This window comes from Zingiber officinale, chromosome 9A, assembly GCF_018446385.1.
Source record: "Zingiber officinale cultivar Zhangliang chromosome 9A, Zo_v1.1, whole genome shotgun sequence".
Taxonomy (NCBI): Eukaryota; Viridiplantae; Streptophyta; class Magnoliopsida; order Zingiberales; family Zingiberaceae; genus Zingiber; species Zingiber officinale.
Window position 1 is genome coordinate 119,881,022 of NC_056002.1, and position 27,243 is coordinate 119,908,264.

A 27,243-nucleotide genomic window follows, 5' to 3' on the forward strand; every position below is an offset into this window, starting at 1 on the left:
TCGCCGGCGGTTTATAGTCGCCGGTCCGATTGCGTCCCGACTCTTGGTCGGTCGCCCGTGATTTATAGTCGCTGGTCCGATTCTTGAGTCGGTCGCCCGGCGGTTTATAGTCGCCGGTCCGTGCGTCCGACTCGCGTCCGACTCTTGGTGATCGCCGGTTTATAGTCGCGGTCCTGCGTCCGACTCTTGGTGATCGCCGTGATTTATAGTCGCCGGTCCGCGTCCGACTCTTGGTCGATCGCCGTGACTCTTGGTCGGTCGCCCGGCGGTTTATAGTCGCCGGTCCGACTGCGTCCCGACTCTTGGTCGGTCGCCCGGCGGTTTATAGTCGCCGGTCCGACTCTCGATTTTTAAGTCGCCGGTCCGACTCTCGATTTTTAACGACGGTGCTCGTCGGTCTTCAAGTGATACCATATACCCGGCCGAACGGCTCGGGCCTTCACATCGAGCGCTGGGCTTGCATATAATCCTCCCCGAGGTAGTCTCGGCTATAATGTACCTTGCCGAGCGGCTCAGGCATTCGCTCCTAGGCAATAACCTCCCTCTATCACCCTGAACAGCGCAGGGTTTTAGTTTCCCATCCTGCCATAATAGTATGCAGCCCGGCCGAGCGGCCTGGGGTCTACAAGGCAACGATGCTTATGTTCTATACGCAGCCCGGCCGAGCGGCCTGGGGTCTTCTAGGCGACGATGCTTATGTTCTATACGCAGCCCGGCCGAGCGGCCTGGGGTCTTCTAGGCGACGATGCTTATGTTCTATACGCAGCCCGGCCGAGCGGCCTGGGGTCTTCTAGGCGACGATGCTTATGTTCTATACGCAGCCCGGCCGAGCGGCCTGGGGTCTTCTAGGCGACGATGCTTATGTTCTATACGCAGCCCGGCCGAGCGGCCTGGGGTCTTCTAGGCGACGATGCTTATGTTCTATACGCAGCCCGGCCGAGCGGCCTGGGGTCTTCTAGTGCTGATGATCTGGTCTTATTTTTGCTCCTCGGATTTTTCATTTCTGCATTTTCAATAATCAGTCGAAAAATGTACACGTAGTGGTTTACAGTGATACCCCTTTCACCCCGCCCGGTAAGGCTGGAGGTGGTTCGCGCTCCACGGCCTATCTAGTTGTCGACCGCCCTCATCTTCCAGATAATACGCGCCCGAGCGGAGCTTTTCGATGATTTTGAAAGGACCTGCCCATGGAGCCTCCAGCTTACCGACGTCGCCGACCGGCTTGGCCTTTTTCCAGACAAGATCGCCGACTTGGAATGCTCTGGGAATGACGCGTCGGTTGTAGTTTTGTTTCATCCGCTGACGATATGCCATCAGCCGAACTGACGCCTTTGCCCTTTCCTCTTCGACCAAATCTAGCTCCATGTTTCTCCGCTCGGCGTTGCCCTCATCGTAGCATTGTATCCGAGCGGATTCAACGCCGACTTCAACCGGGATGACGGCCTCACCGCCATATACCAAATGGAACGGTGTGACTCCCGTCCCTTCTTTCGGCGTCGTCCGGATGGCCCACAAGACGCTCGGCACTTCATCTGGCCAACTTCCTCCCAAATGATCGAGCCGAGCGCGCAGAATACGAAGGATTTCCCGGTTGGCGACTTCAGCTTGACCATTGCTCTGAGGATAGGCCACGGATGTGAAATGTTGCTCAATGCCGTAGCTATTGCACCAATCTTCTAACATCTTCCCTGTGAACTGCCTCCCGTTGTCGGACACTAGTCGGCGGGGGATGCCGAACCGACAAATGATGTGCTGCCAGATGAATTTTTTCACCATTTGTTCCGTAATCTTTGCGAGCGGCTCGGCCTCCACCCACTTGGAGAAGTAATCTACCGCCACTAGTAAAAATTTCCTCTGCCCGGTCGCCATCGGCAATGGACCTACAATATCCATTCCCCACTGATCGAACGGACATGAGATGGTTGATGCCTTCATCTCCTCTGCCGGTCGGTGGGAGAAGTTGTGATACTTCTGGCATGAAAGGCAGGTAGATACTGTCCGAGCGGCGTCTGCTTGTAAGGTTGGCCAAAAGTACCCGGCCAAGAGGATCTTCTTGGCTAACGAGCGCCCGCCCGGATGACCGCCACATGATCCTTGGTGTACTTCCTGAAGGATGTACGCCGAATCTTCTGAGCTCACACATTTCAACAAAGGGCGCGAGAAAGCTTTCTTGTACAGTTGATCTCCGATGAGTGTAAACCGACCGGCCCTCCTCCTGAGAAGTTGGGCTTCATCCCGATCGGCAGGTGTTTTTCCCGAGCGGAGGAACTCTATGATGGATGTCCTCCAGTCGTCTGGAAATGAGAGCCCCTCCATCCGATCGACGTGCGCCACCAGCAGCGTTTTTTCAATCGGCTGTTGAATGGCGATCGGCGTTATTGAGCTCGCAAGTTTGGCTAATTCATCGGCCGCCTGGTTCTCCGTTCGGGGAATCTTCTGAATAAGCACTTCTCGAAAAGTAGCCTTGAGTTTTTCAAAGGCTTCAGCGTAGAGCTTAAGCCGAACGCTATTGATTTCAAAGGTGCCAGAAAGTTGTTGAGCGGCCAACTGTGAATCGGAATAGAGGATCACCCGACCGGCACCCACATGCCGTGCTGCCTGTAATCCGGCTATAATGGCCTCGTACTCTGCTTCATTGTTGGTGGCCTTGTAGTCCAGCCGGACTGATAGGTGCATCTTTTCTTCTTGCGGTGAGATGAGCAATATCCCAATCCCACTTCCGAGCCGAGTGGAAGACCCATCCACATATATCCTCCATAGAGCTTCCAATTCTGGCCTCTGTACCTCGGTCACAAAATCAGCCAAGGATTGGGCTTTAATCGCCGGGCGGGGCTGGTACTGGATATCAAATTCGCTTAACTCTGTTGTCCACTTGATAAGTCGTCCGGACGCTTCTGGATTCAACAGGACTCTTCCGAGTGGACTGTTCGTCCGGACAATGATTGTGTGGGCTAAGAAATACGGTCGAAGGCGCCGAGCGGCTAGAACCAGAGCAAAGGCCAACTTCTCGAGTCCGGTGTAGCGAAGTTCAGCATCTTTCAAAATATGGCTCAGAAAATACACCGGCTGCTCTTCATCGCCCGCCCTCACAAGTGCCGAGCCTACAGCATGCTCAGTTGATGACAGATACATATACAGTGATTCCCCGCCGATCGGCTTGGCAAGTATAGGCAGGGAATTTAGGTATGTCTTCAACTCTTCAAATGCTCGGTCACACTCCTCATCCCACTGGAACTTTGTAGCTTTTCGCAGGATCTTGAAGAAGGGCAGGCTCCGATCGGAGGTTCTAGAGATGAATCTGGATAAAGCAATTATCCGACCGGTCAACCTTTGCACTTCTCTTGTATTTCTTGGGGGCGGCATGTCTTGCAGGGCTTTCACCTTGTTGGGATTTGCTTCGATTCCCCGCTCAGTCACTATATACCCCAAGAAACGCCCTCCTTTAGCTCCGAACAGGCATTTTTGGGGATTTAGCTTGACTCCATATTTGCGCAGTGTTTGGAAGGTTTCTTCCATATCTTTGAAAAGATCAGCCGCTCGGACGGATTTGATAAGGATGTCGTCCACATAAACTTCTAGATTCCGCCCGATCTGCTCCTTGAACACCTTGTTCATCAGGCGTTGATAAGTGGCCCCGGCATTCTTTAATCCGAACGGCATCACGTTGTAGCAATATGTGCCGTCATTCGTTACAAAGCTTACTTTTTCTTGATCTTCCCGGGCGAGCGGCACTTGATGATACCCTTGGTAGGCATCAAGCATGCAAATTAATTCGCAGCCGGCCGTAGAGTCCACCAGCTGATCTATCCGGGGCAGAGGATAAAAATCCTTGGGGCATGCTTTGTTCAGGTCTCGAAAGTCGATGCAGACCCTCCACTTGCCGCCCGGCTTGGAGACCAAGACTACGTTGGCTAGCCAGCTCGGGAACTGTACCTCGCGTATGTGGCCGGCCCTTAGAAGTTTTTCTACTTCCGCCCGGATAATGGTATTCTGCTCGGCGCTGAAGTCCCTTTTTCTCTGTTTCACTGGCCGAGCGTCCGGTCGGACATGCAATTCATGCAGCATCAGGCTTGGCGAAATGCCGGGCAACTCATGTGTCGACCAGACAAAGACATCATGATTTTGCTGGAGGCATTGGATCAGCCTCTCCTTCTGTTTTTCCCCCAGATCCGCAGCGATGAAAGTGGTGGCTTCCGATCGGGTCGGATGGATCTGAACTTCCTCCTTTTCATCATAAATTAAAGCAGGGGGTTTCTCAGTTATGGCGTGTACCTCAATTCGGGGGACCTTCCGAGCGGAAGAAGCTTCTGCTCGGATCATCTCTATATAGCAACGTCGAGCTGCTAGTTGATCTCCCCGCACTTCTCCAACTTTGTCCTCCACGGGGAACTTTATCTTCTGGTGGAAGGTTGAGACAACCGCTCGGAATTCGCCGAGCGCCGGTCGTCCCAGAATGACATTGTAAGATGATGGAGAGTCGACCACCACGAAGTTTATTGTCCTGGTCCTCCGGAGCGGTTCTTCTCCCAGTGAGATGGCCAGCCGAATCTGTCCGACCGGCTGAACTTCATTGCCCGTAAACCCGTAGAGCGGGGTTATCATGGGCAGCAGCTCGGTTCGATCAATTTGCAACTGATCGAACGCCTTCTTGAATATGATGTTGACCGAGCTCCCTGTGTCAACAAATATGCGGTGAATGGTGTAATTTGCTATTACCGCTTTAATGAGCAACGCGTCGTCATGGGGTACTTCTACTCCTTCTAAATCCCCGGGCCCGAAAGTGATTTCTGGTCCGGTCGCCCGCTCTTGGCTACAGCCGACTGCGTGGATCTGCAGCTGCCGGACGCCCGCCTTTCTTGCTCGGTTGGAGTCTCCTCCGGTCGGCCCGCCAGCAATAACGTTGATTTCGCCCCGGGAAATATTGCTCCTGTTTTCTTCCTCCCGAGTGGATGGTCGGGACCGTTCCCTAGACGCCCGACGATTCTCTTGTCTGGGTGATCGGTGCCGATCGGGCGTCTGGTGATGTTGCCTCTCCATGCGGGTCCGGTCGGCTTCCTGAGCCCTTTGCCTCCTGTCACGGGGGGGAGACCGGCGTTCAGCCCTCCTGGGAACGGGATTAGTCACGAAGGGAAGACTCCGGCAATCTCTCGTGTTGTGCGTATCTGACTGGTGGAAGGAGCAGAACATAGGAGTCCACCTCTTCTTTGGCTTGGGCCGAGCGGCATCCACTTCTTGTACATGCGATCTGGTGTGGGGAGATCGAATTGCTTCAGCCCTTGGTCCTCTAGGTGGTTGCTGAGCGGAGTGCTGCTTCCGCTCGGCATGAATAAGTGCACGCTCGGTTGGAGCTTCTTTTTTCCGAGCGGCTTGCGCTTCTTCCACGTTTATGTATTCGTTAGCCCGATGTAGCATGTGATCATAGTCTCGGGGCGGCTTTCGGATGAGCGATCTGAAGAAGTCCCCATCAACAAGGCCTTGTGTGAAGGCGTTCATCATCGTTTCCGATGTGGCTGTTGGGATGTCCATCGCCACTTGGTTGAATCGCTGGATGTAAGCGATTCCTTTGGCTCTTGTTTGATGGCGAACAAGCTGACGCTTGTTTTCTGATAACGCCGACTGCTGGCGAAGTGGTGGAGGAAGGCCGTTCGGAAGTCCTTGAAGCTTGTGATGGATCCGTCCGGCAGCCTACGGAACCACCGCTGAGCCGATCCCGAGAGCGTGGTAAGGAAGACTCGGCACTTCACTCCATCAGTGTATTGGTGGAGCGTGGCGGTATTATCAAACTTACCCAAATGATCATCCGGGTCCGTTGTTCCATTATACTCGCCGATCGTAGGGGGCACGTAGTGCTTGGGCAAAGGATCTCGCAGAATGGCTTCCGAAAATTGGCGGTTGGTCCGCTCGGGAGATGAGTCCGTCCGGGGGGCTTTCCCTTTTCTGTCATCCCGTCTTGGCATTTCGTCTGAGGAAGAGCCTCTATCTCTTCGAGCTGGTGCTGCTTCAGGGGTGCGAAATAGGGCCCGATGGAATGCGATGGTGGCTTGAGGTGCTTCCGCTCGGCCACCAGACGCAGATGTCGCTTGTTGTTCCGCTCGCTCGGCGGATGCTTTTTGTTTTTGCTCCACGAGTTTGGCGGCCCTTATCTCGACCAGAGCGTCGAGTTCCTCCCTTGAAAGCGTCACCGTGTGCTGTCGTCCAGCCTCGTCCATTGTTTCCGATCGGAAGCAGGAGCGTTCCCACAGACGGCGCCAATTTGATCCTGTCCGAATCAGGAGTCAAGGGACGCTGGGCACGTGGCGTTTCCTGCGGAATCCTCGAATGCTCCGGTGAACCTGCAACAAAACCGGGCCGGGAGGGGTGTCCCGGCGACGGCCCTCCGACGCTCAAGTCAGGCGAGGAATAACAAAAAGGTGGTTCCCAAATCAAGATTTTTCATACCTCCGGTGAAGAAATGGAGGCCTTATATAGACCTTTGGAGGAGACCCGAATGCCCCGGTCAAATCAACAACATGCCTTTGACCATGCTCAAGTATGGGTCTGTCAGAAGGGCCATGCCCAAATATGGATCTATCAGGAAGATGTTCATGAGACCATACTGCTACTGTACCGACCATTTCACGATGTGACGGCGAGATCCTCCACCGTCCGATCCAGGGCACGAGAAACAAGGACGCCATCGGGCCGTCCATTTCAAACGGGCGCATCCCCTCGTAAGTGACGTCGCCGCCACACCAGGATCGACACGTGGCGCTCTGTCACCGAGTGCAATTAATGCGCGTCATACCGCGCATGCTGTGATTTAATGAGAAAGATTTTGCGCGATTTTCGGGAAATGCAGGCGAATAAACATTTATCTGGAACGACAAGGCATCCCAATTGAATAGCCGAACGGCCTAACCTGATGTAAGGACCGAACGGCTCAAAGAATATTATAGGCGACGACTACCCGCTCGGACACGCAGTCCAGTCAGTCGGACTTACTGCCTCCTTCGACTAGACTTGAAGGGAAGGCAAGTGATCCGGCAGTAGACCCAGGGTAGGCTAACTAAGCGAGCCGAGCAGCTGGGGTAGGTCCGAGCGGAGCTAGAGTTAACCCATCCAAGGGCTTGGGTTTCCGACGTCAAGGCTGGGAGATCGAAGGGCCGAGCGGTAGTCCGCTCGGCAGAAGCATAAGGGCCGAGCGGGAGTTCGCTCGGCAGAAATATGGGCGAGGGTAAAAGGTAGCCGCTAAGGCTGGGAGATTGAAGGGCCGAGCGGTAGTCCGCTCGGCAGAAGCATAAGGGCCGAGCGGGAGTTCGCTCGGCAGAAATATGGGCGAGGGTAAAAGGTAGCCGAGCGGCTCATCCGCTCGGCCCTGGATCTAGGATGTTAGCAGGAGCATGTCTGATGATTAGGCCGTACACAAAATCGCACGATGGAGGATCTCGCCGTCACATCGTGAAATGGTCGGTACAGTAGCAGTATGGTCTCATGAACATCTTCCTGATAGATCCATATTTGGGCATGGCCCTTCTGACAGACCCATACTTGAGCATGGTCAAAGGCATGTTGTTGATTTGACCGGGGCATTCGGGTCTCCTCCAAAGGTCTATATAAGGCCTCCATTTCTTCACCGGAGGTATGAAAAATCTTGATTTGGGAACCACCTTTTTGTTATTCCTCGCCTGACTTGAGCGTCGGAGGGCCGTCGCCGGGACACCCCTCCCGGCCCGGTTTTGTTGCAGGTTCACCGGAGCATTCGAGGATTCCGCAGGAAACGCCACGTGCCCAGCGTCCCTTGACTCCTGATTCGGACAGGATCATTCTTCTTATTATTTTTTCTTTCTATTTTATTTTTTCACTACATACAATGTTTTCTAAAAACATTTAAAAATTAAAAAGAAAAAAATTTAAAAATGAGATTCACCCTTCTGGTTGGTCTCGATCCTATAATTACTACCCTGGTTACTCGAGAGATGAATTAAAGTATCCTATTTTCTCTGGTTAGTTAAAGAAGAAAATGAATTGCATATATGTCAAGACAGTTTTTTTTTTTTTTTCCTATTTACTTGACTCAAAGATGATCCATATATAATTCAGATTTGTCTGTTGATAATTTTTTTACCATTTTTTATTTACCCAAAATTAAATGCGACGAGTTTCCATCCTCCCTTGCCAGCCACACTCTCATCCAGCCTTATTTACAAATTGAGTGGAAAGAATGGTTAAAAGAAGTTACTAAGGAGAGGGGCTGTCTATAAAAATACTAGAAGCAAGAAATAGGGTTAACATAAATCCTAGGTTACCATAATAAGATTATTAAGGAGAGTGAATGGAAGAGATAGTAATATGGTTAATATATTTTTAATGAACGATTGATTTAAAAATATTAGAGTACTGATAAATTATTCATGCTTCTATATTTATTTTGATAGTAAATGAAAAACTTTTGTAAGATAGAACCAACAAAATTAGTCAGCATAAGATAAATATTTGATGCCAATTAAGAAAATACATAATAAAAAAATATGATTAACATATGGCAAAAGATGATTTTCTTATTCTAATGCCTCTGTCAACCCGTTTCTAGGTCAATACTGAGAAGATAAATCATAGATGACTACTATCTATGAGTATATATGGTCAAGATATGAAGAAGAAAAAAAATATGGTTAACATAAATCCAAGATTTGATAGCTAATTAATCAATTGATTGCACTTTTGTCAAAGAATTGCTTAAGGAGAATCAGTTTATACTAACTTTTTATTCAACCTTCAATTGATTGCTTGTCATCAAACACTATTTGAACAACATATGTTGGACAACCTTAACATTTGGTTCTAAGTCATCCTGTATAACTTTTATTATGTGATTGTTATTATTTAATAATCACATAATTAAAATTATACAAATTAAAATTATAGGATATCTAATTTTATTTAGTTTAATTTAAACAATACAATAAAAATTTATTTAATTTATTTAAAGATCTTAATATATAACTTAATTTAATATTTTATCTTTCATTACAAAATTAATTATTATTATTATTATTATTATTAAAATTTACAGTCGTTTTTAACTTTACATTTTTTTTTTCTCTTTTTTAACATTAGTTTTGTTTTTTACTTTACGTTTTTCTCTTTTGAACATTTTATTTTTTTTACTTTACGTTTTTTTAAACCTTACGTATTTTTTTCTCTCTTTTTTAATTTAACTTTAAGTTTTTTTTCTTATTTTTTTTACTTTCCTTTTTTCTTTTCTTTACGCATTACGCTTTTTTTTTTAAAAAAAAATTGAACTTTACATTTTTTTTAATATTTGTTTACTTTCCTATATATATATTATATTCAAACAATTAAATTTATTTTTTAAAAATAAAATATCACATATTTTTATTTTTGTATTTATTTTTTATAATTTAAAATGAAATTTTCATTATAAAAAATTTAGGGATATTTTGTGTCAAAGTATAAATATCAGAGAATATTTTTTGCCAAAATTTTTATTAATTTCGGAATCAAGAAAAATCTTACTTTTTCAAAATTTTCCATTTCCAGGTTACATGTCTTTTTTACTGAAGTGTCAGATATGGATCATTACTTGGAATCATTGATAATCTAAATCAAATAAGATTAAGAATCTGGATGAATAACTAAAGTTATTAAGAATAATCCCTAATTAAATGCACCAAGAGCATTTGCATTGATTTGACATTAATATATATCATTTTTCAAAAACATGTGTCATATATCTATTATGTTAATACCTACTTTTCTATTAACCCTTATTCATTTTAACATTAATAATCAATATTTATTTATAGCTCTCACTAATCATTTATCTTTATTCTTTATATCTAAAATTTATTTTCTTATTTGTGGATATTTTTTATAAATTTTGAGAATTGATCACGGTTAATATATGAATATTATAACATCCATCTACATTGGTTGTAATATCATTTAAGCGCTATAATATTTACACATTAACATCAATATGATACTGTATTGTCGTGCTCATGTTTTTATTACATTACATCAATACTTGACCATGGTTTGGAACCGACGGTTCGACGGTTCGGAATCGCCGATTCGACGGTTCCAGGTAGGTCGACCCTTAACCTTAACCGCCCAAGACGATTACGGTGCACGGTTCAGAACCGCCGATTCACGGTTCGTCACGGTTCAAGATTAATATGTTAAAAAAAAATTAAAAATTAAAAATTAAACATTAAACATTAAAAATTAGAAATTAAAATTTATTGAAAAAAGGACTTGCACTTATTTAAGTTGCCTACGTATCCCTTTAGGGGAATCAAAATCCACGTAGTTCTTTTACATTTTTATCCTTTTACATTTTCATTCACTTCCATTTCTTGTTCCTGTCGTATTTGTTCCTTCAGTATCAAAATCTTCAACTTCGTCATCTGAAAGTTGCATTCCTTAGATTCTTTTCTCCGCTTTGGTCCAATCGTCCAATAACGCTTGGGCTTCCAATGAGTCGGGAGACAAAGTTGATCGTCATTCATCTAATATGTTGCCGCCGGCACTGAACGTCTGCTCCATAGCAACAGTTGACACTGGACAAGCTAAAATTTCTTTTGCGATCACGGAGAGAACGGAAAAGTTTTGAGCCTTGTGTGACCACCACTTTAAGATATCGAAGTTTTCGCTATCTGCTTCATTAAAATCAAAAGAAGTCATAAAATAATTCTCAAGTTCCTGTGTGGAACTTGAGGATCCTCGTGGACGTTTTGTCCGTTCTTTTAATAAGAGTTGTGCTTTTGTAAGTTTTAAATTACTATTAGTAGTTTGTTGTATTTCAGAAATATTAATTTGTATTCCATATTTTGCATAATATTGATTATAAATATCATATAAATAAATTCTAACATTATATATAATATTAACTGGATTAGGGGGAAAAGATCTTTAATTGGAATTAAAGCGTCATAATATAAAGTTAACATTTCTTGTAAAACTTCTAATTTAAATCTAGGATATAAAGCAAATACAATTAAATAAATTTCAGGAATTAAATAAAAATATTTTTCCCATTTAGTTTTCATAGCTAAGATGCAAGGAGATAAAGATTCATTATTAATATGTTCATTTAAAACTAATACTATATTATAAAAATTTTCTAAAACTAATTGAGTAGTGGGATAATAAACACCAGAAAATTGTTTGGTTGAATCATTAAATACTTTTAAAATTTCACAAATACTACTACAAATATTCCATTGTTGTGAAAATAAATATATATTAGTATTAGTGTTTTGTGCAAAAAATGAACATAATAATTCTTTATATTGAAATGAATCTTGTAATAATTGGTATGTTGAATTCCAACGTGTTGGTACATCACATGGAAAATTTTTAGGTTTCATTCCATTAATTTTACAAAACCTACCCCATTGTTTCATTATAGATGGATGAGACCATAAATAAGAAATTGCAATTCTAATTGGTTTAATATAACTTTCTAAAATTTTTAAACCATCTTGAACACATAAATTTAAAACATGGCATACACAACGAATATGAAAAAATAACCTCCAATAATAGGTTAACAAATAAATTTTAGATCATCTATACAAGCGGTATTGGAACTAACATTATCTAATGATATTGAAAATATTTTATGAGTTAAACCATATTCTTCTAAAATTAAACATAATAATTGTGCGATATTATGAGCATGATGTGATTCATCAAAAACTCTATAAGCTAATAATGTTTTTTGGAAGTTCCAAGAGTTATCGATCCAATGGCAAGTCAAACTCATATACGAATGTGTTTGCAATGATCACTCCAAATATCGGAACATAAAGAAACTTTATTATCTAATTTACTAAATTCATCAATTAAATTCTTTTTTCCTTGTTTTACTAATTTTTTAATTGTACGAGTAAGTGTAGTCCTAGGAACACGTTTAGCACATGCATTAAGAGATTCTTTACAAAAATCTTCAAATGTGCATTTAGATCCAAAACTAAAAGAAAGATGTTCTACGGAAATAAATTTAGCTAATGATTCTCTTAATTTATTATCCGAATATAAAAATAAACTGAAATCGGTACTACCGCTAGTTGAAAAAATATCTTGATAATTGTGTTTGAGAACGGTCGAGTCCATATTTCGTCAGGTGCTTCGTTTCTACATGTCATTTCAACGATCCATAGCCGTCGCCGGCTTGGAATTTGTAGGAAGCATTGCAGTGCTTACATTTTGCACGCATTTCTCCCGACGGAAGAGTGACATTCTCAAAATGTTTAGTGAAAATAGAAGACTTTAGAGGAGGAAGTTCTTGAACCTTAGAAGTAATTGCATTAGTACTTCCTTGTGTTTGGTGTCGGATTCGGAAGATGCTCGATCTCATCATCGGTGGATTGAATGTTGAGGGTCCTTCTCCCGCGGATTCATTATTTGCTTTCCCTTCCGAGTTTGAGATGATGCACCTCCGCGGCCTCCTTCCATTGTAATTGAAAATTTGAAATGAAAGCGTGTAGAGATTAGAGAATACGAAAATGAGATTAAGAGTAAAGAAGATGTATGTGAAAAATGATGAAATAAGCTCTCTATTTATAGAATTTTGATAGTAACGAACACTAAATCATAGTCATTGATCAAAAAACGGTAAAATGATCCTAACAATTGAAAAAAAAATACTCAAAAAACCCTCCCAACGGCTACGAAGGTTCCAACGGCTATGAACCGCCGGTTAACCGGTGGTTCAAGCCATTTAAAGAAAGAAAAAAAAAATTTTACGGCTGAACCGCTGGTTAATACGCGGTTCGCCGGTTTTACAGCCAATGAACCGGCACCGACAACTTACAGGGCCGGTTCCGGTTTGACCCAGCGAACCGGGTCAATGGGCAATTGGCCCGTTGACCTGGTTATGGACCCGGGCCGGATCCAAACTAGACCCGGCCTGAGGTCGGATCTAATTACATCATGACATTATTAGTGGTTTGTCTTCTCATATTATTTTTCTCTCCGTCCCTTGTACTCCATTTTAATTTAAGGCCTCTGGACAAAACTATTTGACAAATATTAATTAACCGATCAATCGACCAAATGCAAATACTTGTTCGATTGAAGTTTTTTTTTTCAACCATTAATCAATTAACTAATGCTTACTACTAATTTTTTTTTTGAAACAAATATTTAATCATCATAAAATCTTATTCATGTTTTCTATTATCACCATGTCACATATCTACATGTAAAAGATGATATCGGTCCCCTCGGGGCGGTACAATAGTGAAGATATAGGGTGTTGCCATATAAGGTCTTGGGGTCGAAACTCGGCGTGATCGAGCATAACCTCCCCCATGTCTTGGCCATTTGCACTAATGGCTAGTAGCCACTCGTGATTTATCTCCTCCGTGTTGACCTAGGGACGGGTTGGCGGAGGTACTGGGGACGAACGAATCGCCTTTCTACCACATGTAAAAGATGGTATCGTTCATCCTATATATTTGTTTATTGTTTATCTTAAAAAAAATGATAATTTCAATTAGTCTTATTGATTATTTTTGGGATGATCGGTCCGATCTCATGAAAATTTTCCACTGACCATAAGGATAAATCGGGAAGCGCGTGCGACAGCCAACCCAGACGCCCAACATCCTTTGATTGCGCTCTCCATTTGGAGGAAAATTTCTATAAATAGACCGTAGCTGGGGATTGAACCGTGGGTACCTAGGTAATAACCTGAATGTTCTACCGCACTACCATACCCCGGGGGCGTTCATTGTTCACCCAAGACTTTATAAAAGGGAGATAAATTAGGGTATTAAATGACCTCTTAGTAATTAGAAATTTATTTCTTAGAGAAATGAATCTAGATTTAAATTTTAATCTGTGACATAAATCTATCTTTCAAGTATCAACCTAGGTCTCTGAGACACACGACATTCACCTTTGATGATTCCTCAAGTATTTCAATTGTTTTTCTTTTTTTTTAAAAAAAATCTTATCTTGAGATCTCTAAGATTATTAAACACTTTTGTCTAAAAATTCCTGGTAAAACATCAGTTGACCGAACTATTGACTTGTAGGTGTTGACTTAATAGAATTTTTTAGTGGCCACTTAATTATAATTATTTTTTTTTGGATAATCCTACTGACATTGTGCATATATTTTATTAGCACCATAACACCTGCCAAAAGATGTCTAGCTTACCCATACGTTCTGTCTTAGATAGGAGGGATTAATTACATATGTTGGTTAGATTGACAAAAACACTAGGATGAATACAATTACCTTTTATCAACTAAATAGGAGGTAATTACATATGTTGGTTCGATTGTGCATATAAAACATCTCTCCAGTTCTAATTTTAATAAATTAATAGATAATTTTTTTTAATAGACACTTGCCTTAAAAATATTAGATTAATATCTGATTTATGTTAGTAGTCAGTGAAAATTTTCGTAAAATTAAATCAATCATTTTCAGAATTATTTGGTGTAGATTTAATACTTAATATCGAGTTAAAAAAAATTGAAACACACCAAACATATTAAATGCTCACCCTCAACCTCAGGACCATTAAGTAGTTTTACCTAAAATTATTTAATAAAATTTAATTGATTGAAATCACATCCTTAATGATTGAGTAGAGCCTTTTTGTTCACCCAACAGTTGCTTTCATTCAACTACATGATTAAATGAGTCTTTAAACACTTTTAGATGAAAACCCTTCCCAACCCTAAACACCCCCATACGGCCATATTTAACATCTAATTGGCCATTGATAAGTATTTAGAATGTTTCGTACGATTAAAAAAGGGACATTTTAGAAATCACAAAACCGCGTGTGAAGTGAAGTTTGGATGGATGCTCTAAAAAGCCGTTATTAAGTTACCTTCCGTGCTTTTCCCGATTTTCTTTCCCATCCCGATGGCGATGGGGGTACTCAGTCGGTGGAGCGTCGTTGTCCGAGGCAAGCCGCGAGGAGGCTGACGACCTCCCGAGGCCGCCACAGAGTGAGCTGCTCATGATGGATGTCCCCCCTGGTAGGTCAAGATAGCCAACGATCTCCTCCTCTTCGCCCTTTCCCTTTTTCTTCTCTCCACCACTGCACTAGTGCTGTTTACAGCTGCGATCGGTCGCTTCCTCGCTCCGACCTGCCCGCCTTCGTTCTCGCTCCCTGCACGGTTCTTTGATCGGATCGAAGATTTCATCTATCCTCAGGTGTCACGCTTCAGGCGCCTGCAATTTTCGGGGTTCTTGCAACCCTAACAGGATGGCTTCGACGGATGGGAAGGATCGTTATTTTTATCGTCGAGGAAATGATTGGTACGTTTTGATTTACAGACCTCTTTATCTCTTAGTTGTAGCTACATTAGGATTTGGCTTTTTAATTATCGGATAACAGGAGTTTTTGTTGTCTCGAAGCATCATTGCCGTTGAACTTTTCTGATTATTACACACTAAGACAAGAGATTAGTTTTTAATGAGACAGCAGACACCCATGTTGCTGTGGGATCAGGCGATCAGCCAATTGAAATTTCAAGAGACATTATGGAATAACGAACAAGTAAAGTCAAGTTTGTTAATCTTAGTTACAGTTGGACTCCCGGGCCCCCGCCTTTTTTTTTTAAAAAAAGGAAACATTTTGCTGATTTTAAGTAAGATATGGATCATAACATCTGACAATTTATTTTCTACTGGATTGTAAGAATTCTCTACCTTATCTACATGAATGCGGATCGAAAGAAATGTATGATACAAAATTTTGTTCAGCCAGAGCTTGTATTCAACATATATGAACTAATTGTTTGATGATATGTAGGTTCTCTAAAACAAGGATCCCAAGTGATATTGTTATTGAAGTAGAGGGGCAACTATTTCATCTGCATAAGGTAACCATTCAACAATTTATCTTTCACGTGTCTGAGAAACATTTTCTATTTCTTTCATTCTCATCTCTTCATTCAGTCCATAGCATGAAAATTTTGTCTATGTACCAATAGCATACAACTTAATTATTCAAGATATTGAATGTTTATAATATATATTGTTTTCATTAGAGAAACAGATTGCCACTACATCTTAAGCATGCCATTTAAAAAACATGAAGTTAGAAAAGAATCATTAGAGCACAAGGAATTGTCAGATTTTTGTACTACTATTCTGCAATTGAAGTATCCAGATATAGATTATAAGCTATATTTTGTCGACCATATGAAACAATAGGAATGACTTGGTTTTAAATGTAATAAAAAAAAGGATGTATGTTTTCCACATGTTAATGAGGTTTAACTTGTAAATGGTGCAAGTAACATGGATTAGAGCAACATGCATGGAAGTTTTTTGTTGTTTGGTCTTGACCACAATGTGTCCTCGCACCACATTCAATGTGAGACTTTTCCCTTACTGCTAGACCAAACAACTGTAGGAGCTTGTAGAACAGTTGAATGCTGCCAATTTGCCATATACTGCAAATGTTTCAAAATAACTATGAATGCAGAGGCATTCCTCAATATTATTGTAAATGTTTTGTGGTATACATTAAAGCTGCATTGTAGAAACATAGGATCTTTTTTATATTTTTTTTCCTACCAGCATGATGTTTTTTTATCTTTCTTTGATTACTTGTCTTGGTTACCAATTGATGTCAGTTACAATATCTGAATGTATTTGGGCCTTCAGTTCCCACTCATGTCAAAATGTGGGAAAATTGCACGTGTTTTAGAAGGACTGCAAACTGCCAAAGAAAGCACACATCATATGTTATCAGGTTGTCCTGGAGGAGCTGTTACATTTCTGATAGTAGCCAAATTCTGCTACGGAATCAAGGTGGAATTGTCGCCAAAGAACATCATAATTATATATTGTATAGCTGAATACCTTGAGATGACAGAGGAACTTGATGAAAAGAATCTACTTCCAGAAGCAGAAAGTTTCTTTCATAAGTCCATTCTTCACAGCTGGAAAGACTGTATTGTGGCTCTACAAAGCTTTGATCCTTCTCTTTACCATGGCGAGTCTGGACATATTGTTGGTAAATGTACTAATGCTCTCTCAACGATGATATGTACTGATCTTAGTTTGTTTGGGTGGCCAATGATGCTATATGGAAGCTTGCAAAGTCCTGGTGGTAGTATCCTATGGAATGGGATACGTACAGGTGCCAGAATTAGAAGCTCACAATCTGACTGGTGGTGCGAAGATATCTCAATGCTAGGTATTTGGATCTTCAAAAGACTGATTAAAACAATGCAGGAGCGACATGTAAGAACCATAATTGTCACTGGTGCTCTGATGCATTATGCTAAAAAACAATTACCAGGCCTTGCTCGGTGGGAAAAGAAACATGGTGGTAGATATCTTACGAGTCTTAATTCATCAGCAGATGTAATAAATCACAAAGTGTTAATTGAAAGCATTGTTGACTTGCTTCCGCAAAAGAAGGGAAAGTCCTACTGTCGTTTTCTTTTAGGACTCCTAAGGTTTGCTGTAATACTAAAAGTTAACCAGTCATGCAAAGAAACTCTCCAGAGAAATATTGGCATGCAACTTGATTTGGTGACTCTTGATTGCCTTTTAATTCCAAACTTCTTAGATTCTGACAATCTGTATGACACTGACTGTGTTGAACAGATTATTCATTATTTCTTGGATTCACAAGAGTCTAGTATGGGAACATTTTCACCTCCCTCATCTGATTCTACTTTTACTAGATCGACTTCTTCCTTGAACAGAGTCACACAGCTGATTGACAGTTACATTACTGAGGTTGCTCCTGATATCAATCTAAGGCCTGAAAAGATGCTTGCTCTTCTTCGAGCTCTTCCAAAATCTTTGCGAAGTCAGTATGATGGATTGTATAGAGCGTTGGATGTGTATTTGAAGGTTTGAATATATCCTATCATTTTTTTGCCAGTTCTGAAGTTCATATTTATCTCAAAAGGATTCTTGTTAACTGTATTATAGCTGATTATTGAAGTAACTTTGTTATAGCTGATATATATTTCTCCAATGGTTGAGATAACTTGGTAAATTTAAAAGCTTGGCATTTTGTTTTCTAGCTCTCTGATTGATGGCCCGTGTTCAATTCACATATGATAGATGCTTTACAATTCAACTGTCATATGTTAAACTCCAAAGAAATCCATTCTTTTTGCAATGTCAAAGAGCATATGTTCTCCAGAAAGTTTATCATTAAAATCCTTATGCTAGCTTATATATAGATTACTAGATAACAATATAAACATGCTAATCAATTTTTGATCTTATTTTTTCTAATTTTCTTGGGATTGTCATTCTAATATGTATTATATGGGAATTATGCACTCGTAAGACAACTTTCAAACTGTACTACTCTAGCATGTGTTTAATACCAATATGAATCAGATGGCCAAGGAACAAAGCTTTGCGATAGTTAAGCAATCATGATGCTTGCTTTCATGTCATTGTTTTCCTGCAACTAGCTTCAAGCTATGGGAATATTTAAAAGTTACACCAAATGGGTCATTCTTTTATTTAAGAAAAATTATCCAATAAGCTTCAGGTTTGACAAACTATTATGTGCTAATTTTCTGTCTTCATCTCCAGGGACACCCTTCGCTGGTAGAGAAGGATAAGATGCTACTTTGCAGCACTATAGATTTTCGAAAACTCTCTACTGCTACATGTGTACATGCATCACAGAATGAACGATTGCCACATAGAATCATTTTACAGGTTCTATTTTTTGAGCAGCTGCAGATGCAAATGGCTCTTTCTCAATACCTTGATGCTATGGACACAGACAGCGTTGCCGCTGCAAATAGCATGGCCGGAAATTTCCTGCGGAGAGATGGGTGGGTTTCACTTGTTCGTGAAAATAGAGTCCTCAAGGTTGACTTGGAAGCACTTGTGTCCAGGGTTGGAAGTTTGGAGCAGGATCTAGCTATAATAAAACAACAAATTAGACAGATGGCATAGTGCTTTGTCAACACTTGTTTTATGTCCATAAGACTTAACTTTATGTGCCTGAAAGCATGGTGGCTGTTATTATACGAAACAAATACCTATCTCCACACAGATTGTAAATCTGGACAACACCTATAAATTTGGTAAGGTAACGTGGATAATTGTAAATCTCTCCTTTGGTCACTGGAGTACTTACCATGGGTGGTTCTCTGTGCTGGATGCGGAATCTATGGTTGGTCATCCTTACAACTCGGTTTCTGGTCAGCATGTCCGGTAATGGTACAAAATCTCCATCCTCCCTTCACCAGTCAATCTAGTTGGTACCAGTGAAGTTTCAAGCTGGCTCGTAAATTTAATAATTCAATCATTGTATAGAAGATATCAAGGAGTTCCATAGCAAAAATTGAGTACAATAATGCTACACCAGTTCGAATTTCCTATCCTTTTCTGTTTGCAGGAGATACGAGCTCAGCAAGGCCATGCAGCGTAATATGATCATAAAACTGCACTTGAGGGCACGAATCAAAATCGTACTGGAGGTGAGACAATTCATGGAGATTTCTTTTGCCGGCGCCCTCCGTCGTTGCTTTAGCATTCATCTCCCTCCCGTACCTCCACAGGTAATTCAGCCCCACGAGTAGCTCAGTGATGGCATCCTCCGTCTTCTTTTGGTCTGCAAAATACAGCGTCTGCACCAGGAGAACGTTGGAGCTCGACGCCACGCTCTGCTGCTCCATGCCCCGCTCTGACTGCCACTTGATCATGTTGTGGGCGAGTGGCGCCAGACACTCCAGTATCCTCCTCACGGCGGCGCTCCACTTTGCTGCGAGAATTGGGTCGCGAGCGACTGAGCTGAAGTTCTTGGCGAATGATCTGAGACGTGTCCTGAGAACCGCCTTCACGTTCGCGGTTAACGCTTTGTACAGGACGTCTCTCGCATCCGGACCGATCAAATGGGGACACACCGCCAGCTTCTCGATCTCGATGATGATGTTGGCGTAGTGCAGAGCTAGAGCTGCGTCTCCGAGGGTCGACGCGGGAGCGTTTAGCCAGCGGAATCTCGGGTCCATCATCGGCAAAAGAAGATTTTTTGCTGGGTCTTCGCCGTCGCCGTCGCGGGCTAGATAATTAGTTCGGGAATTGCGTTGCTTCCTAACTGGAACAGGAGGCAAGTCTGCCTTGTCAAGCAAACGGTTCTCAGATCTCGTTATTTCCACGGCGGCCACAAGAGGTCTGGAGATGAATCCGGCAACCGAGCGGCTACGAATTAGGCGGGGGATATGGCCGCCGGACTGCTTGATGGCTTCTTTTCTCTGTTGGACTCCGAAGACTTGCCTGATCCTCCTCACAATAGAGAACAGAGACCCGCCCAGCAGCCGGACGACGTAGTCGTAGTCTTGAACCCACAGCGAAGCCTCGCGCAGGGAATTCACCTGCTGCCGCTGCCACACCACCTTTCGATCGATTTCATCGACGAGGTGGGTGGCCTGGGGGTTCGCTAGTATCCGCCGCTGCGCCTGCTCTAGCTCCCCCAGCACCTCGAGCTCGTCGCGCAGACTTGCCCCCAAGGCGACGAACCTCTCCATCTTCTTCACCTTGCGCTCCATCTTCCACCCCACGTACTCGAAGCCGTACGTGTCAGCGCCGGTCTCAACCTGCAGGTCCGCAATCGCGGCGTGGAAGCACTGCAGCACCGGGTCGGAGCACTGCCGGCCCAGGCGGGACACAGAGCTTGCTAGGAACCCGACGCCGTCCATAATCTCGGCGAGGACGAACTGGAGGAGGACGTCATCGTCGTCGGAAACTAACTTACGCATGCCCTCGAGGCAGCGGAGCTCGTCGCGGAGCCGGGCGATGCAGTCGTCGGCGAGGGCGTGCCAGAGGCGGGCAGCCCTGGACATGAGCCGAGCCACCTCGAAGGCCAGCACGCCGACGACGGCGGATTTCCCCTGTTCGGTCTTCCTCTTACTACCTCCTCTCACGAGGCTCACTCGGGCAAGCCACGACTCTGACTTCACCGTCCTCATCGACGCAAGAGAACGAACGCAACAAACGCAGCAGAAGTGGTGGAATTAAGCAAATGCAAGCCACATACGAAGATCCTTCTTCCACTGCGCCTTTGTTGGTTGCAGCTGCCATTACCATGCATGGTAGAAGACAGCTCCAGTCTCACGAGAGCGTGGGCCAATCAGCAATCCTGCTGAAGAACCTCGTTGACATCCAGTGGAGATCGAAAGCAACAGATTAGTTCGAGCATGGACACTCATCCAAAGTACTTAATTCGGAAGTGGTTGCAAGCACATGGTGAATCGAATCCGTCTGAAAGTATAATAACTGGAAGGAAACAAAAAAAAAAAAACAGAAGGATAAATGCTAATGATCTATTCATACATCGCGCTTCACGCCGCAGCACCGCTAATCAAAGACTTTGCGGTTCCTTCGTCAAGATATTTTGAAATATATAAAATTAACACATACAGTTAGTTATCCTGTGAGGTTAGGACACGTAGAGGAAAAAGAAGACATTTGTCAGCGAAGATTGAGAAGCACAATTTGAACGAAAGCCAAGAAGTCCGGGAGTTCATATCTACAGCCAATTTCAATTCTCATCTCATCATCTCTTTCTAATTTGATATTAACATTGATATATGAGGTTAGGTTAGGGTAAGTGAAAAATATTTGAAGATCTTGAGCAAGTGGGGTATGTTTGATGATTAGAATATCAGTGGTAGATTTTTATAAGCATCTTGGTACTTTTGATTACATTTACTATTTTTTTTTATAATCCAACTATGTAAACCTTGGCTCAATTAATCTTAGAGATGGGTGGTTTTTCTCTCGGTTTATCCATAGGATAAATTCAAAAGCATAATGGGTCCACATTGAGCAACCAACTTTTTAGATTTTTTTATTTCACAGGAGTAAAATATCTACCGTGCATCATAACTAAAATTTAAACAGTGGATTTTAGGAGTTTGCTGAACACTTTAGCTTTGCTACAATGGAATGGGATTGAGTAGGCAATGCTTCGATAGGTAGGATTACAGAGCCACTAACAAGTTGGAGTGGAATGGAATTTTCAAAGATTTTTAAGAAATCTAATATTTTGAAGTTTTTTTTATATTAATTCTATTGCAAATTCTTAGGAGAGTGTGAATATCGGCGGAAAATTGACTATTGCAAAGTGTGAACATCGATAAAAAAAAATTACAATTCATAAAAGTTGTATTATATTATTGTATATGGACAATTTATCAAAGGCTTTATTTATTTGTTTTAATATTAGTTGCACGGTCTTACTCCCAAGATCGTCTGAACTCATGCATAAGTAGACTTTCAAAATATTTATTCCGAGTACAATTCAAATTTTAATCCTCTTCGGTGGTCCTCTCATTACTTTAGCATCACACACTCGATGGGTGAGGCTTTCTTTATAAAAAGGTGACGGTGGGTGATATCGTGTACAATCTATTCTAAGTGGCGATGGATGATATCTAAGGTGGATGATAGAACGTGGTAAAATTTATTTATTTTTTATTGCTATATTGCATTTGCATGTAGCGCTTTTTTTTTTTTTCTTTTCTACATGCAAATAATTCTTTTTTCTCTCTGTATATAAGTTAGTGTTAATTGGTGCAAATCAATGTCAATGTTGGTGCTAGTCTTTAAAAACTAAATGATACCACATTAATATTAGTGTTAATTTCAAATCAATATTAGTGTTGGTCATTAATAATCAACGTTAGTGTTGGTCATTAAAAATCAACACTGGTGTTGATTAGTGTTGGTTTCAAATTAGCGCTTGTGCTAATCTTTAAAGACCAATATTAGTGTAAAGACTAGCACCAGCACTAATATGGTGCTACTCTTTAAAGACTAGCACCAGTACTACATCAGTATTGGTGCTAGTCTTTAAAAATCGATACAAGTGCGGGTTTGAAACTAGCACTAGTGCGGGTCTGAAACTAGCACCAGTGCTAGTTTGAAATCAACACTAACATTGGTACTGATTTTTGTTGGTGTTTGAAACTAGCACCAACCAACACCAACATAGTGTTAGTCTTTAAATACTAGAACCAATGCTGAATTGAAACCAGCATCAGCTAACACCAATGTGGTGTTGATCTAGGGATGACAATGGGTTGGGGAGGGGGCGAATTTGCCATCCCCATCCCCAAATTCCATCCCTGCCCTTATCCCCGTCTCTATCCCCCACTTTTTCAAGTTCGGAGAATCTCTGAACCCGAATCAATGAGGATCAAATCTCCATCCCGTCCCCATTCTCTTCCATCCCCAAAATTAATTTTATAGTATTATTATTTTACTATTAGTATTAATTATAATATTAATATAAAAAATAATAATAATAATTTTATTATTAATATTTTATTTTTTTAAAATATTAATATTATTATCAATATTATTTAATGACATTATTATTAATATTTCTTTAAAATAATAATAATAATAATAATAATAATAATAATAATAATAATAATAATAATAATAATAATAATAATATTATCATTATTTTCAGGAGAGGTTCGGGGATGGGAGCAGTATCCCCATACCAGCCTCGAATCCGTCCCTATCCTCGAATAAATCGGGGATCCCCGTCTCCGTTTCGAATTTTTCTCACGAGACCCTGAACCCGTGGGGAACATTATTATCCCTATGTTGATCTTTAAAGACCAACACCAATGATGATGCTGGTTTGTACAAATCAATACTCCCTTACATGTAGAAGAGAGAAAATAGTTGCTTACATGCAGAAGAGATAAAAACATTACATGCAAATGAGAGAGAGAATTAAAAAAAAGTTTTGATCGCGTCAGATCATCCACGTTGAATGTCATCCACTAAGAATGATATATGATGTGTTAGCAAATATGCAAGTGCATAGAAGTGTTGTCGAGCAATAAAATATCGATACACAGGAACGGTTGATTAAACAGTAGTGGACTTCACATGGCGAGTTATCTAGAAAAATCTAAAGTTGGTTCATGAGCGCTAAGAAAGAGAGAGAGTTGTTGAGAGGAGAGAAAGAGAGGAGGAAAGAGAGAGCAGAGAGAGTGAGCACAAGTGAGCAAAAGTGAAGTTGAATTTGAGGATGAATCTAAGATTTTGGTTTCATTATGATGCTAGTTAATGTTCCTAATGCAGTATTCATCTACCTAATTCAATGCTTATATTCATCTACCTAATTAAAGTCCGACACAACTCCATGAAGATCACACCAGAGAGTTTACCCAAGTTCTAACTCCATTAAGTAAAAAAGAAATTCTAGAAAGTCCAGTTAAAGGATTATCCTAGGACCTCTAGTCATACAATCACTAGCGTTATCTAATGTACTTTCTAATAGTAGATTAATGACATTAAGTAGAAGATGTAACCTAGAAAGTCTGGTTAAAGCATCACCGTTTGTCACTAAGGGTCCCTCAGTCATACAATCTCTAAATTATGCAAATCACTTCCTAACATTAATATGGGGAAAACTCACAAACTCTAATTAGCTTCCTTTATAGGGAATTACCCTCCGTTTCAAGGGAATGCTGTAAAAAGTAAAGATACCCTCGGTCACAAGGTTCCCTAGTCATACAATCTAAAACACCTCCTTTACACGGTGAACAAAACTCTACATCTATATGAGTTGACCTCACACACATTTTATCAAACACATACAAGGCATAACACACATAGAATATGTCAATAAACATATTATGTCATAAGAAAATTTCTAAATACATAGTTCATATATCACATTATATCATAACTACTCCTTACTCTTAAAATCCAGATATCTACACCATTGTGAAGAATTTGCAAACGAAAGACACAATATAAAACATTCTTAAAATCAAACATGAGATAGAGAAGAAGAAATACTTATCAAGGAAATTGCAGGTGTCTTCGGAATGATTCCTTGCTTTGGAGGTGGACAAATTGTCGGAGAAGATGAAGGTGATTGCTCTAGGGTTTCCCTTAGAGTGGGAAACCCTTTCTTAAGGAGGAGGATGAAGTCCTCTGCCCCTTTTATAGGGGTTGAAATCGTTCGCACGACACAGCCCGTGCCGGTAGGCACGAGCACCCTTACCAGTGGGCACAGGTGCTTATGTCAAGCACTCGTGCTGGTGGGCATGGGTATTGGTGTTGCGTGCAGAAGTTCAGATTTGTAGGGCATGACTTGTGTGGTTAGGCATGGACGACCGTGGAGAGGCAGCAGAACCGGGCATGACCCATGCTGATGGGCACATGCAAGTCATAATAAGGCTCCTAAGCAGGGCACGTCCCGTGAGGCCAGGCACGATTCATGCCGTGTGGCAAGACCCGTGCTGCCGGGCACGACCCATGCCATTGGGCATGACCTGTGGCGAGGAAGCCGAGTCTAGCATGGGCCACCATGGCAGGGTTGTTGATCCGGGTACGACTCGTGCCGCTGGGCATGAGCTGCCCATGTCTGATTGCGAGAGTTTCTCCTCTTAGTCTTTAACTCCTCATTTCACTCCATCCTTTGCCTCTGCCATCAAAATTACATGAAAGCAATATCTAGGAGTAGAAAATCATAATAAAGAAGCAAAAAAGTAGAATATCATGGAATTCATACGTGCAAAGTTGATCCAAAACAGTGTGAAAATATAATAAAAACTCTATATACTTTATGCTTATCAATATCCTGCACAACTTACGTTGCACAATGGTGGGCGACATCCAACATGGATGGTCTAACACGGTCAAAACTGATTTTTTTATTATTTTCCTCTCTCATCTGCATGTAATTATTTTCTCTCTCCTACATACAAGGTGGTGCTAGTTTTTACAAATCAGCATCAACATGAAACTTGTTGGTTAGTCATAGGAAAATCATACCGGTTCCACTGTACAAAATTTTTGTACAAGTGTCGAACCTTTCCTTAAATAACCTATTGTGTTCTTTAGAAGTTAAATTAGGAATCGCAGACCGAACTTAACATCATTGATTCCAAATTTAACTTATCTGTTCTTAATGGTTTAGATTTGAATCGCAAGCGGAACTTAACACTATTGATTCAAATCCACTTATGTTATTAATTCCATTAAATATTAATTTTCAAAATTGACTTCCAGGTTTGCATGGCGAGACACATGGCCTTCTTGGATATGGGAGCAACCACCACCGCCTAGACAAAGCCTTTTAAGGAAAGCTAATATTTAATTTCCTTAAATAACTCTAGGTTAACCAAAAAGAACAATCGAATCACAAATTCGAAAAAGAAGAAAACACAAACTTGAAAAACTAATTCGAAAAACTAGATCTAATGCCTCTTGTGTTTGGAATTCATACAAAAGAAATACAACTAGTATGATGCGGAAATTAATTACTAATTATACCTTCCTTTGTAAACTTTAATGACCTCTTGATCTTCTACTGTATTCCTCTTCTTATCTCGGACGTTGTGTGGACAACGATCTTGCGAGATGAGAACCACCAAGCTCCTTCTTCTCCAAGCTAGATTCGGCCACCATTAATTCTCCATGAGAAGTAAAGGTCCGACCACCACCACCAAGCTCCAAGGGATGCTAGAAACGAAGCCTTCTTTCTCTCCTTCTTCTCCTAGCTAGAACCGGCCACCATGGACTTCCCTTAAGTTGATGCCACCGGCCACAAAGGAGGAAGCGAAAAGAAGGAGAAGAGGAGACCCTAGGGCCGACCACACCAAGGAGAAAAAGAGAGGAAGAAAAAAATAGAGTCGTTAGCCATTAAGGCACCTCTACCCCCTCTTTTATAATCCTTGGTCGGCAAATAAGAAAATTTTAATAAAAACTTCCTTAATTCTTTTGCCATGAAAAAGAAAAATTAATTAATTAAAAATCAATTTTCTTTTTCCAATTTTCTTGGCCGGCCACTTTCTCTCCAAAACAAGGAAAATTTTAATTAAAACAAGAATTAAAACTTCCTAATTTGTTTTCGGAAATTTATAAAAAATTTCTCCAATAATTTTAATCCCTTTATGATTGGTTAGTAAAAAGGAAATTTTATAAATTAAAATCTTTCTTTTAAACATGTGGATAATTTCCAAAAAGGAAAGTTATCTCTAAAAATTAAAATCTCTTTTCAATCTACAAATAAAGAAAGATATCAAATCTTTTCTTAATCTTTTGTAGAAACTAATAAAAGAGAATATTTAATTTTTAAATTTTCTTTTAAATCATGAACATGGTTAAAAAAAAAGTTTTCTCAAAAATTAAAATCTCCTTTCAATCTACAAAAATAAGGAAAGATTTTAAATCTTTTCTTAATCTTTTGTAGAAAGCTATAAAAGGAAATATTTAAATTTTAAACTTTCTTTTAA

The 27,243-nt window shown here is 41.3% G+C and overlaps 2 protein-coding genes across 3 annotated transcripts; one reads left to right on the forward strand and one right to left on the reverse strand.

The window, feature by feature from the left end:
- The first annotated feature begins 14,796 nt into the window (after positions 1-14,796).
- On the forward strand, positions 14,797-19,083 carry LOC122020112 (BTB/POZ domain-containing protein At3g44820-like). 2 transcript variants are annotated; one of them, XM_042577876.1, is made up of 5 exons: positions 14,797-15,009; positions 15,093-15,292; positions 15,789-15,858; positions 16,649-17,851; positions 18,554-19,083. In XM_042577876.1, exons 1-5 carry the CDS (start codon positions 14,998-15,000, stop codon positions 18,923-18,925), a joined length of 1,857 nt encoding a protein of 618 aa, XP_042433810.1. In that variant the 5' UTR covers positions 14,797-14,997; the 3' UTR covers positions 18,926-19,083. The 2 variants fall into 2 exon arrangements, with proteins under 2 accessions (XP_042433810.1, XP_042433811.1); XM_042577877.1 differs by lacking the exon at positions 14,797-15,009 and having other exon boundaries at positions 15,220-15,292; positions 16,618-17,851.
- A 96-nt stretch (positions 19,084-19,179) lies between these two features.
- Positions 19,180-21,153, reverse strand: LOC122020113. Its single transcript, XM_042577878.1, has one exon. The coding sequence runs from the start codon at positions 20,938-20,940 to the stop codon at positions 19,351-19,353; it is 1,590 nt and encodes a 529-aa protein (XP_042433812.1). The 5' UTR covers positions 20,941-21,153; the 3' UTR covers positions 19,180-19,350.
- Positions 21,154-27,243: the final 6,090 nt, after the last annotated feature.